General features: G+C 39.8%; 1 protein-coding gene across 1 annotated transcript in view; it reads left to right on the plus strand.

Moving 5' to 3' along the window:
* IFT88 (intraflagellar transport 88) overlaps positions 1–14,238 on the plus strand; it is a 74,566-nt gene that overhangs the window by 25,812 nt on the left and 34,516 nt on the right. The window contains 3 exon segments of the mRNA XM_082602585.1: positions 708–778; positions 8,352–8,438; positions 14,063–14,162. Of these exon segments, the coding sequence (XP_082458711.1) occupies positions 708–778; positions 8,352–8,438; positions 14,063–14,162 (258 nt within the window).

Raw genomic sequence — 14,238 nt, forward strand, 5'->3', positions numbered from 1 at the left:
AGGTAATGCATGTGAAATGCTTAAAATAGTACCTGGAACATAGTAAGTGCTGGGTAGATGCTATTATATATAACTTTCATATTGAGAAAAAGTCATATATGTTGTGAAAGAAATCATCTATGTTTTCAATAGGAAGTAGCAATATGGATCATACTAAGTAATTGATGATCATTAAAGCATTTATATTTGAGTTAAGAATTTATAATATCACACATTTGTACTAACAACCACAGCTTCTGTGTACTTGGCCCTATTCTTTCCAGCCTGACCTTGTATCAGCTGCTAGAATCTTATGTTAGTTCAGTGGAGAATGTGATAGGTAATCAGAAGTAAGAAGAAAAAGTTTACTTTACATAAGGGAAAATAGTTTAGAAAGATTAATATATTCTCCATTTTATACAGCTAGCCTAGTGGTGAGGTTGATTAGAAATCTAGTTCTTGGGCTTCCCTGGTGGTGCAGTGGTTGAGAGTCCGCCTGCTGATGCAGGGGACACGGGTTCGTGCCCCGGTCTGGGAAGATACCACATGCCGCGGAGCGGCTGGGCCCGTGAGCCATGGCCGCTGAGCCTGCGTGTCCAGAGCCTGTGCTCCGCAACGGGAGAGGCCACAGCAGTGAGAGGCCCGCGTACCGCAAAAAAAAAAAAAAAAAAAAAAAAAAAATCTAGTTCTTGATTCTTACTTCTGAATCACTCATTTTTCCCCCCCAGGATGACCCACATACTAATTTAGTGATTGAAGCTATAAAAAATGATCATCTAAGGCAAATGGAACGTGAAAGGTAATGTTTTGGGCACTTCATGATAAAAACTTACTAATGTAGTCTTCACTTCTGTAAGAGAGTTGACTATGCATTCTGATGATTTCTTTCAACACTTGTGTTCAGTATATCTCTCGAATAGGGCTGTCGTTTCACCACTTCTGTACTCTACTGGATTCTTTCTTCTCCTTCAATATAATCTCAGTCCTCTGCTAATCCCAATTATTATTACTCAGTTACTCTTACTATTTCTCTGTAATTTGCTTTCCCTCTGCCTCTGGTGCAATATTAGAACTTTGTTCATATTACCTTTGTTCAAAAATTTATGTTTCTGTGTATTTTTATCATGCCCCCCAATTAAATTTCAACTCCCAAAGACAAAATTCTTTTTATTTATTTCATTTCTTCCTTTCTCCGATATGGTACCTAGTCTCTGTCAAGTATGGCTTGCACCTTCTAATATTTATTGAATATGCAACAGGTATCTTAGAAGTTATATCACATTACAGAGGGCTCTTTGTTTTTTTTAATTGTGATAAAATACACATAACATAAAATTTATCTTAACCAAGATATGTAATTCTTCATTTCAACGGTAGTGGTAGGTGCATTCACATCGATTTGTAGCCAGTCTCCAGAACTTTTTTTATCTTCCAAACTGCAGCTCTGTACCCACTGAACAACTCCCATCCCCCTCCCCCAGCCCCTGGCAGCCACCACTCCGCTTTCTGTCTATGAATGTGACCTGCTCTAGGGACCTCATGGAAGTGGAATCACGGTACTGTCTGTTTGTGACTCACTTTTCATCCATGGTGTAGCCGGTGACAGGATTTCCTTCCTTTTTTAAGGCTGAATAATATTCCATTGTGTGGATGGAGGGCCCTTAATCTTTAGGATTTAGTTTAACAGTAAAAATTAAACTTACACTTCTGGGAAGATGGAGTAGATGTACTTTTCCATGTTCTTCCCGCTAAGTACACATAAAAACCCCGGAAATTGTATGTACAACAAAATGAGAAGAAAGGTATAGACAAGAGGGCAAATCATCAGGGGACCTGGGGGCTTGAGGAACAGCATGGCAGTGATTCCCCTCACACTGCTCAGACTTGGAGCTGAAGAAGCTAGCAGTCAGAAAGCCAGGGGCTGTATTTTTTAAAAAGGCTCTAAGAAAAGCCAGAGGACAAGGTGAGGGGTAGGCTAGCAAGACAGAAAACTTCCAGACAAATGCCACAGAAAAAAGTTGTGGTCCCATCCCCACACATGCCAGCAACAGCCAAGTGGGTGCCTAGGCTTCCACCCTCCCAAGGCTGTAAGGAGACACTCAGTACCCCGGCAGACCAAGTAGGGAGCAGGACTTTAATCCCCAAGGCCCTTATGGAGCCCCACCACTCTGACTCTGTGGTGTAGTGGACAGCATGTGGGGAGCCTGGAGCTCCACCCCACCCAGCAGTAAGAGGGCGCTCTTGACCCTCCCTCCTGCGTGGTGTCACAGGGGCAATGGGGAATCAGTGCCTCGGTCATCACTCAGCCGTAACAAGACCACGGGTGATGCAGGGACTCCCGTCCCACCCAGCAGAAGCAAGGACCTCCTCCCACATAGGTGTCAGAGCAGGCTGTGCGGGAAATACGGGCTTCTCCCCTTATCTGGCATGTGATGCGGTGGTGTCGGGAAAGACAGCTAAAACAGAAGATTTAAATAAAATTCAGTCTTTTTTTTTCTACGTCACTTCTTTTTTTCACAATAAAATACAAAAGCATTCAGCTCTTTAAAGTACATCACTTGGGGCTTCCCTGGTGGTGCAGCGGTTAAGAATCCACCTGCCAGTGCAGGGGACACGGGTTCGAGCTCTGGTCTGGGAAGATCCCACATGCCGCGGAGCAACTAAGCCCGTGCTCCACAACTACTGAGCCTGCACTCTAGAGCACGCGAGCCACAATTACTGAGCCCATGTGTACCACAGCTACTGAAGCTCGTGCGTCTGGAGGCTGTGCTCCGCAACAAGAGAAGCCACCACAATGAGAAGCCTGCGCACCACAACAAAGAGTAGCCCCCACTTGCCACAGCTAGAGAAAGCCCACGCGCACGTGCAGCAACGAAGACCCAACGCAGCCAAACATAAATAACAAAATACATCACTTGCCCAAATCCTCAGAATCAGGGTGAAAGTAGTATTGAAGAGCCTGAATGAACATTATTTTATTTTTACTTTTTTATTGAAATGTAGTTGATTCACTGTATATATATATTTATTTTAGATTCTTTTCCATAGGTTATTACAAGATACTGAGTATAGTTCTCTGTGCTATGCAGTAGGTTTTTGTTGGTGTGCGGGCTTATTATTGCAATTGCTTCTCTTGTTGTGGAGCACGGGCTCTAGGCACGTGGGCTTCAGTAGTTGTGGCATGCAGGCTCAGTAGTTGTGGCTCGCGGGCTCTAGAGCCCAGGCTCAGTAGTTGTGGCGCATGGGCTTAGTTGCTCCACAGCGTGTGGGATCTTCCTGGACCGGGGATTGAACTGGTGTTCCCTGCATTGGCAGGTGGATTCTTAACCGGTGCACCACCAGGGAAGTCCTGGTTATCTATTTTATATTTAGTAGTGTGTATATTTTAATTCCAAACTCCTAGTTTATCACCCCCCCTTCCCCTTTGGTAACCGTAAGTTTATTTTCTATGCCTGTGAGTCTGTTTCTGTTTTGTAAGTAAGTTCATTTATATCAATTTTTTTAGATTCCATGTAGAAGCAATATCATATGATATTTGTCTTTGTCTGACTTACTTCACTTAGTATGATCATCTCTGGGTCCACCCATGTTGCTGCAAATGGCATTATTTCATTCTTTTTTTATGGCTGAGTAATATTCCATTATGTATATATACCACATCTTCTAAAATTCAGTCTTATAATGTAAAAATGTCCAAGTTTCTTTTTCTTTTTCTTTTTTTTTGGCTGTGCTGTGGCTTGCGGGGGGTCTCAATTCCCTGATCAGGGATTGAACCTGGACCACGGCAGTGAAAGCCTGGAATCCTAACCACTGGACCACCAGGGAATGTCCAAGTTTTGATCAAGAATCACTCATCATACCAAGAACCAGGAAGATCTCAAACAGTGAAAAAAGATAGTCCATAGATGCCAACACTGAGATGACAGAGATGTTAGAATTATCTGACAAATTTTAAAGCAATCATGATAAAAATGTTTCAACAAGCAATTATGAACACACTTAAAACAAATGACAAAATAGCCTCAGAAAAGAAATAGAGTCTCAGCAAAGCAATGATATAAAGAAAAACCCAATGGAAATTTTAGAACTGGAGAATATAACAGCTGAAATGAAAAGCTCAGTGGAGGGACCCAACAGGAGAATGAAGGGGAGCCCGGAGAGGGTTGGTGACTGGAAGAGAAAACGGAAATTATCCAATCTGAACAAACAGAGGAAACAGACTAGAAACCAAAATAACCAGAGCCTCAGGGATCCCCAGGACTATTACAGAAGAACCAGCATTTGTGTCATCAAGTCTGGGAAGGAGAGGTGAAATGGATTAGGCCAAAGAAATAATAGCTGATAACTCCCTAAATTTGGCAAGGAAAATACACTCACAGTACAAGGAGCTGAAGAAATCCCAAGGAGGATAAACCCAAGAAAATCCATGTCATGATATATCATGATTAAACTTCTGAAAATTAAAAACACGACGTCTTTTTTTCTTAAAATATTTATTTTATTTATTTGACTGTGCCCGGTCTTAGTTGTGGCATGCGGGATCTTCGATCTTCCTTGAGGCTCGCTGGCTCCTTAGTTGTGGCATGCGAACTCTCAGTTGCGGCATGTGGGATCTAGTTCCCTGACCAGGGATTGAACCCAGGCCCCCTGCTGGGAGTGTGGAGTCTCAAACCCTGGGCCAAAAGGGAAGTCCCTAAAATCACAAAGTCTTGTAAGGAGGCAGAGAAAACAACCCATAAGGGAAAAGCAATTAGAATGACAATGGGAAAGTCTTAATAACCTAAGCTCCCAGCTTAAGAACCTAGAAAAAGTATAAAATAATTAAGCTGTAAGGATGTATTGTACAGCACAGGGAATATAGCCAATATTTTGTAACTATAAATGGAATATAACCTTTAAAAATTATGAATCACTATGTTGTACACCTGAAACTTATATATATAAGTTTCAGGGATTTTATATATATATATTAATATTTTTCAGGTATTATGTATTTTATATATATATAATGTACATCAACTATACCTCAATTAAAATATAAAGAACCTAGAAAAAGAAGAGCAAAATCAACCCAAAAGAAACAGAAGGAAAGAAATAATAAAGAAAAGAACAGAAATCATTGGCACTGAAGAGAGAAACAATACAGAACATCAGTGAAACAGCTGATTCTTTCAATAGATCAGTAAAGTTAACAAACTTCTAACAAGACTGATGAAGGTAAAAGAGAGAAGACTCAAATTACTAGTATTAGGAACAAAAGAGTAGCTATCACTACAGACCCTGCAGACATCAGAAAGATATTAAGGAAATGCTACAGACAACCCTGTACACATAAATTTGAAACTTAGACAAAATGGACCACTTTCTTAAAAAATACAAACTACCACAACTCACTTAGTATGAAATAGATCGTTTGAATAGCCCTTTGACCCTTTGAATGTTAAGGAAATTGAATTTATAAGGCAAATCTCTAGACCTATATGGTTTTACTAGAGAATTCTAGAAAATATTTAAAGAAGAATAAACATCATTTCTATACAGTCTCTTCCAGAAAGTAGTTCATTTTATGAACTAGTATCACCCTGATACCAAAATAAAACAGAAGAGACAGAAAACTACAGAAAAATATCTTATGACTATAGATTAAAAATTCTCAAGAAAATATTAGCAAACCAAAAATACTAACAAAATAGGAAAAGAATTATGCACCGTGACTAATTGGGATTTATCCCAAGACTACAAGATTGGTTTACCATCTAAAATTCAATTAATATGATACAGGATATCAGTAGAACAAAGGACAAAAGCCACATGATCATCTCAGTAAACCAAAAAAAAAAAAAAAAGGAAAAATAGGGGGAGAACAAAATCCAAAATCCATATTGGATTTTGTTAAACAAACAAAATAAACTTCAACAAGGAGGTTGCTCCATCTGATAAAGGACATCTATGAAACCCGCAGTTTCCCATTATACTACTTAATGGTGAAAGACAGAAAGAAAAGTAACTAAAAGACTTACTTATCCAGATTGGAGAGCAGTAAAACTTATCTCTGTTTGAAGATCACATGATCTTGTATATAGAAGATCCTAAGGAATGCACTAAAAAAATTTGCCACTGATAAACGAGTTCAGCAAGGTTCCAGAGTAAAAGATAAACATGCAAGAATCAACAGAATACTATAGAAGTGTGGTACACAGTGCTAGTGAGCTATCTGAAAATACCATAGAGGGGTGGTACACGCTGCTAGTGAGCTATCTGAAAATGAAATCAACAATTACATTTACAGTAGCATAAAAAATAATTTGTTAGGAATAAATTTAACAAATGAAATGCAAAACTTGTACTCTGAGAACTGTAAAACATCGTTGGAAGAAATGCTAAATAAATGGAAAGAGATCACATGTTTATGGATAGGCACTTAGTATTGCTAAGATGGCAGTGCTCCCCAGATTACAGATTCAGTGTAATCCCTATCAAAATCCCAGTAGTGTTTTTGCAGAAAGTGACAAGGTGATCCTAAAATTCATATGGAAATGTAAGAAATCCAGAATAGCCAAAACAATGTTGAAAAAGAATAGAAAAGTTCGAGGACTCAAGCTACAAAGCCACACTAATTAAGACAGTGTGATAATACTTTGTTAGAAGCACAAAGACATACATAAGAGTCAATGGGATGGAATTGAGAGTCCAGAAATAAACTCTTAACGTTTATAGTCAATAAAACTGTCAGGACAATTCCATGGGGAAAGGATAGTCTTTTCAGCAAATGGTGCTGGAACAATTGAATATGCTCATGCAAAAGAATGAAGTTGGACTTCTCCCTCACACCATACAGAAAAATTACTTCAAAATGGATCATAGATCTAAAAGTAAGAACTAGAGTTACAAAATTCTTAGAAAAAAAACATAGAAGTAAATATTATTGACCTGTGTTAGGCAGTGGTTTCTTAGGTATGAAAAAAATAGGTAAATTGGACTTCATCAAAATTAAAGACTTTCATTCTTCAAAGTACACCATCAAGAATGTGAAAACAGGGCTTCCCTGGTGGCGCAGTGGTTGAGAGTCCGCCTGCCGATGCAGGGGACACGGGTTCATGCCCCGGTCCAGGAAGATCCCACATGCCGCGGAGCGGCTAGGCCCATGAGCCATGGCTGCTGAGCCTGCACGTCTGGAGTCTGTGCTCCGCAACGGGAGAGGCTGCAACAGTGAGAGGCCCGCGTACCGCAAAAAAAAAAAAAAAAAAAAGTGAAAACAACCTAATGAATGGGAGAAAATATTTGCAAGCCATGTATCCAAGAAGGGACTTACTTCTACAGTAGGTAGAAGAACTCTTCCAACTCAATAATAAAAAGGCCAAAACCTAATTAAAAATATACAAAGGATATGAATAGACATTTTTTCAAAACATATTCAAATGGCAATAAGCACATGAAAAGATGCTTAAATGCAGTATTCACTAGGGACATGCAACTCAAAACTGCAGTAAGATAGCACTTCACACCCACTAGTGTGATTGAATAAAAAAGATAGATAATAACAAGTGTTGATGCGGATGTGGAGAAGTTGAAACCTTGTATGCTGATGGTGGGAATGTAAACTGGTACAGCCACTCTGGAAAAGTCTGGAAGTTCTTCATAGACAACGTATGACCCAGCAATTTGTCTCCTAGATACATACCCAAAAGAAATTAGAGCATACATCCACATAATAACAATAAGTTATACAGGAATATTCATAGCAGCATTATTCGTATCCAGAAAGTGGAAACAACCCAAATGTCCACAACTGATGAATGGGTAAAAAATATATGATCCATCCATGCAATGGAATATTATGTAGCCATAAAATGAATGAAATACTGACATATGCTACAGTACACATGAACCTTGAGGACGTTATGATAAAGTGAAAGAAGGCAGTCACAAAAGACCACATATTCTACGATTCCATTTATAAAATGAAAGGTGAAGATTAGGCAAATCTATAGAGACGTGTAGTAGTTCAGTTTGAGTATTTAGCACAGTTTCTGTAGTGGCAGTTTTTACCCTTTCATTTCCACAGACAGTGCAGGTTATGCAGCTTCAGCTGCCGAGTCCTGTGTATCTCGCTCTCCTTCCTTCTTTCTCCCTCCCTTCCCCCCCTTTCTTTCTTTCCTTCTTTCCTCAGAATGCATCACAGACCAAGAACTGCTGACCCCAAGGGCAGTCATGGCTTGCTGATCGCATTTCCCAGTCGCGGTTTTCAACCTGATTTGTAAACAGATTGCTAGCATAGCTGCCCAGACAGTGTTTACACTTACATTTTAAGAAATAAATCGAAACTCTTTTTATACCATATTTCTAAATCTTTTTTGTTTGTTTGATTATAGGAAGGCCATGGCAGAAAAATACATCATGACAGCTGCAAAACTCATTGCTCCTGTAATTGAAACATCTTTTGCTGTAGGTTATGATTGGTAAGAGAGAAATTCAGTAAAACTGGATGGACATGATGTTTTCTAGTTTATACTTTTATTGATTTAAAATTTTGTTATTAGAAAAGTAAATAAATAATTGGCAAATATTGATTTCTACTTATCAAGCAAATACTGTTATATGGTAAGATTAGTATAGGCCACTCTAAAAGTTCTAACATATTTTTCTTATTGTTCATGTCATTTTGTAAATTAGTACTAAGGCAAGTGTGCTACATTTGATATGTGGGTACGTAATTGCTTTCATTGTATAAATTCCAGCCTGTGCCCTCTTCCTTTTTACTTTATCTTTTCTCAGTATGTCCTTTTTCTACCTTAAATTTGTCAGTACTACTGAACTTTTTATCCTGAGTAATACCTTTCACACCTAAAAAGGCTGTTGTCTATGGATATATTTCCCAGATAGGAGAGAAGGGTTTTTAGAGCTGGAAAAATCTTAGGTCATTTTTTGGATGAGTAGTTGAATTTGTTTCTTCCACCTGGTGCGAGAATCCTCTTGAGAGCATCCCATGTAGGTGCCATTTATCCTCTGCTTGGATTCTTTTTTTTTTTTTTTTTGCGGTACGCGGGCCTCTCACTGCTTTGGCCTCTCCCGTTGCGGAACACAGGCTCCGGATGCGCAGGCTCAGCGGCCATGGCTCACGGGCCCAGCAGCTCCGCGGCATGTGGGATCTTCCCGGACCGGGGCACGAACCCGTATCCCCTGCATCGGCAGGCGGACTCTCAACCACTGCACCACCAGGGAAGCCCCTGCTTGGATTCTTATGGTGTTCAAATCATTTGCTTTATTTCTGAACATCTCTAAGGGTTAGAAAATTCTTCGCTGTATTGAATCTATAGTTGCCCTTCATGAAACTCTTTTCTATGATCTTTTGAACCAATGTAGAGTGAGTCTGTGACCTCTTCTGCGTGGTACCCTACCAGAATTTTTAAAGTCCAAGGTACATGTACGTGGTTAGAAAACCAAGTAAGTACAGAAGAGTTACAGCTCCCATTTTCTAATTACTTTTCATGTTTCTTCTTGGTGGAAGCAAAGTATGCTTTCTTTACCATATACTCATTACGATTCAGATTCTCGCCGTGGAATCCATTGTCTCCCTGGTTTAGTTTGTTCTGGAGGCTTCATATTTGGCCCATGACGTTTGTTTTTCCGGTGTCTCCAGTTACCTCTCTGTCTTCTCTTGCACTCTTTGCTTCTCTTAGGTTATTTGGAGTCCTCCCTCTTGGAACTCTCCCTGTCCCAGTCTCTGTAAGCTGTTGGTTCCCTTAGCCTGGTGTTGAATGTCATCTTGGGGTTTACCTTCATTTCTTTCCCAGGTTGGATCCTCTTTCTTTTTTTTTTTTTGCGGTACGTGGGCCTCTCACTGTTGTGGCCTCTCCCATTGCGGAGCACAGGCTCCGGACGCGCAGGCTCAGCGGCCATGGCTCACAGGCCCAGCCGCTCCACGGCATGTGGGATCTTCCCGGACCGGGGCACAAACCCGCGTCCCCCACATCGGCAGGTGGATTCTCAACCACTGCACCACCAGGGAAGCCCGAATCCTCCTTCTTTTTGAACATCATCTTTATTTTTTCCTTGATTTCTTCCTGAATTAGCCCCCTAAGATCTGTCTGTGCATGTCTGTAAGTGTCTAATTCTGTCCTCATTCTTGATTGATCATTTATTTGATCAGGTGTAATACCCTAAGTTGTAACTTGTTTTCTCTTAGAACTCAAAAAGCATTTCTTCACTGTTAACTAGCACTGTTGCTGATTAGAATTCTAATGCTAGTCTCATCCTTGCTAATTGTAGATGACCTGCAGTTTCTTTCTGGTAATTTTTGTAATTTTCTCTGTAGCTTTGTTCTGAAATTTCATAATGTGTTTAAACTTGTCTTTTTTTTTTTCTATTTTCCTCTTAAGCACTCAATAGACCCCTCAATTTGCAGTCTGTTTCCTTTAATTTGAGAAAATATTATATTATTTCTCTGCTAATTTACTTCCTTTTCCAGTTATAAATTTCTGTCAATTGGATTTGGACTTCCTTGTCACTGACCTTTCTTATATTTTCCAGCTCTGCTTCTGCTTTGCTTTCTGGGAGACTTCTTTGAATTTCTCATTCAACTATTCCATTTAATTGTTCTATTTTACATTTCCAAGAGCACGTTCTTTTTCTCTGGCTGTCCTTTGTCATTGTTGAGTATGAGGGGAGGTCTGCAGGCTCCCCTGTCCACTGTCTGGAGATGGCGGTCAGTGGTTCCCGCTGCCCAGCTCAGCACTTCACTCCCCGTCCCTGGATCCCCAGCCTCACCTGGAGCAGGAAGCACCCTCCTCCGTGGCACTTTCTTATGTAGCCTCCTTTTCTCTGCTTCATAAGCCAGCACTCTTTTCATCCTTCCAGAAATTGTATTTCTCATGGGGGTAGGAATGGGAAATAGTGCATGCCTGCTACTGTTTTGAAGCAGAGGTTTTGCCAGTTATTGCTGATAGTGAGGTAAGGGCTTTCTTCAAAGTTTTTTCTCTTTTCAGATAAACAGTTCCAGTTTTTCCATCCATTTCAGATACGGTGTGTTTTTCTAAAACGGCTGGTTTTCTACCTGACTAGTTGCTCGCCTAGTTTATAAACAAGTTCCTTAAAATGTCCCTGTATCTGTACATGTACTCCACATATGTTTTGATCAATGTATAGCACAACAAATCACTGTATCCCTTTCTGTGAACACCAAATGTTGGTTGTAACCTAAGATCTCCTTGATTTGGGAGACAAACATCTCACAGTAAATGAACTCTGTTCATCTTTAATTATACTGAATAGTAAATGTTGTTTTACTGTTACTAAATCTAACTTGAATTCTCTTAATGTTTACTAAATCATATACTTTTAATTTTCTAATGTTTTTAGCTTTTTAAGAAGATGATTATAGTTGTGTCTTTGCAATCTGGTAGTTGGTATGTAAGTGAAATTTTAAGTATTTATAAAATGCCAACCAGTCTGAGTGAAATTTTCCACTAATTTAACATTTTAACTTATCAAAACTAATTACTTTTGTCATATTAGACTTTTTAAAATTTTATTTATTTTAGTTTTGGCTGCATTGGGTCTTTGTTGCTGCACGTGGGCTTTCTCTAGTTGCGGCAAGTAGGGGCTACTCTTCGTTATGCTGCGTGGGCTTCTCATTGCGGTGGCTTCTCTTTGTTGTGGAACACGTGCTCTAGGCTCACAGGCTTCAGTAGTTGTGGCTCGCAGGTTCTAGAGCACAGACTCAGTAGTTGTGGCTCACAGGCTTAGTTGCTCCATGGCATGTAGGATCTTCCAGGACCAGGGCCTGCATTGTCAGGCAGATTCTTTTGCTGATTTAAAAATTCTCTCTTTGTCTTTGATTTTAGATAGTTTTATTACAATGTATCATAGAGAAAATTGTTTTGAGTTGAACTTTTGGGGTTGTCTCTTAGTTTCATGAACTTGGATGTCCACATCTCTCCCCAGATTTGGGAAGTTCTCAGCTATTATTTCTTTTTAAAAGAATTTTATTGAATTATAGTTGATTTACACTGTTGTATACAACAAAAATAAATATTTATTGTTTACTGCAGGCCAGTTGGAAGTTTAGGATAAAAAGTATCTGCCTTCGAGAAATTTACAGTTTAGCTAATGTTGGTTGTCACCTAAGATCTCCTTGATTAGCTAAGTAGACAGATAATTATATTAGCAATCACAAAACATTGTAACTGCTGTTATACTAACGTAACAAGTTATGCTTTATTGTGTGCTGTGTGATTTCTTAGTCTCAGTTGCTAATGCTAATGTAGATTGTTGTCATGGTGTCATGGAAGGCTCCCCAGATTAAGTGACATTTGGGCTGAGGCTTGAAGGATTAGTAGGAATAAAAGTGGGGGAAAGGAGGGAGGATGTTGTAAGTAGAGAGAAGAGTGTCTCAAGGGCCAAGATGTTGGCAGCCCTTCTTGTATAGATTCTTCTGGATAATTAGCCCAAAGGTTCTAAGGCATCCTGTCTGTCTAGCATGGTGGGAGCTTTGTTCCATCCTTAAAAAATTGAGAAAAAAAGTGACTCCAGTAATTTTCTGTGGGGCTTAATCCCTTTGCAGAATCCTGTTTGGGAACAGGAGGGGAAGAGTATCATGCTTCTGTCTTTGAGCCACTTGATTTGTTGATGGCAGCTCAGGGAATGAGTCAGCGTCTTAAATATTTCCCACTTTTCTGATCTTCCACATCTTTGGGTTTGTGAGCCCCTCTTCCTGGAACACCCTTCCCCTTTTGTCAAATCGATTCATCCTTGTCCCTTAAACCGAGCTCAGACATGTCTGGAATACCTTTCCTAGTGTCTCCACCCCTCCATTCCTGTATTTCTTCACCGCGGTTCTTACACCTAACTCAGTTTACAGGTCTGCTTCCCCTCGAGGGCAAGAGCTGTATTTTGTGCGTCCTGGTAGCCCTGTACCAGACGTAACGTCTCACACGTTGTAGACATTCGGTGACCATCTGCTGCGTGCGTTGTGGAATAGAGGGTTTCCCCGTTATTTTGGGGAGCCCTGCACACTGCTTTGCTGAGAGGGTCCTCCAGGGGGGCCTGACAGGCTGGGTTTCACATCCTCTCTCACCACTCCAAGCAGAGGGCTGTTTTATAAATCAGGGTTCAAAAAATGTTCTGCTTGAAGAAAGGGATCTTCTGCTTTAATAATTTTATTTTTTTAATTATGTATTTATTTATTTGGCTGTGCTGGGTATTAGTTGCAGCATGTGGGATTTAGTTCCCTGACCGAGGATTGAACTCGGGCCCCCTGAATTGGGAGCATAGAGTCTTAACCAGTGGACCGCCAGGGAAGTCCCAGTATTTTTAAATTATTGGTCTAAGCCAGTGGCTTTGAAACATTTTTGAACCCCAGACCCTCAGTGAGAAAACGATGAAGCACCCCCCTTGCCCTTGTTATGCACAAAGCCCTTTGATATCTTTTCTCTTCTGTTATTTGAAAGGTCATGATCCTCAATTTGAAAAACATTAGTCTTGGTGCAGTGGGTTTTGGTAGCAATAGAAATTGGGCTCAAGTTCTTACTTGGCAGTTTTCTACTTGTGCGATCTATTTTTGTATCTATGACATGAGATAATGCCAGTCTTTCAGGGCTGTGGTGAGGACTAAATGTGTTCATGCTTACAGGAATTGGCACGTTGCCTGATGTTTAGTTAACAGTAGACGTTCTGTGTGCCCTGGGCAATGGATCCGTGAAAGTCTGTTCAAGTTTGTACACAAAAAATTAAATATATTCTCAAGTTCTGTAGAATTTTTCTCACCATCAGAGCATTTAAGATGAAAAAATATAAGAAACAGTTTTACCTGTTACAAACTGAAGTTTTATTAATTTTAAGATGAGAATTTTATTTAAAATACCATAAATAATTAGACGCGGCAAGAGGCTAATGAAAAATTGGCTGAGAAAACGGGTTTGGAACTGAAGAGCTCTGTAACTTAATGCCTGTGTTGGAAGGAGTCAGGTGCTCAGTCCTCCAGAACACTAGGGGCACTTTTAAACACTTCTGAAAAGTCACAGTTAAGAAAACCTAGATACATTAAAACTAAATAAAATAACCGTTTTTACGCTTTACTTTATAGGTGTGTTGAAGTTGTGAAAGCTTCTCAGTATGTAGAGCTGGCAAATGATCTGGAAATAAACAAAGCAATTATGTACCTGAGACAAAAGGACTTTAATCAAGTAAGTTAAAAAAAATGTTTAGATGGAAGTTAATGTTAACTGGTCAAAGCGATAATACCGTGAAACTCCTTTCTAG

The sequence above is a fragment of the Mesoplodon mirus genome, assembly GCF_964341445.2.
Source record: "Mesoplodon mirus genome assembly, chromosome: 17".
Lineage (NCBI taxonomy): Eukaryota > Metazoa > Chordata > Mammalia > Artiodactyla > Ziphiidae > Mesoplodon > Mesoplodon mirus.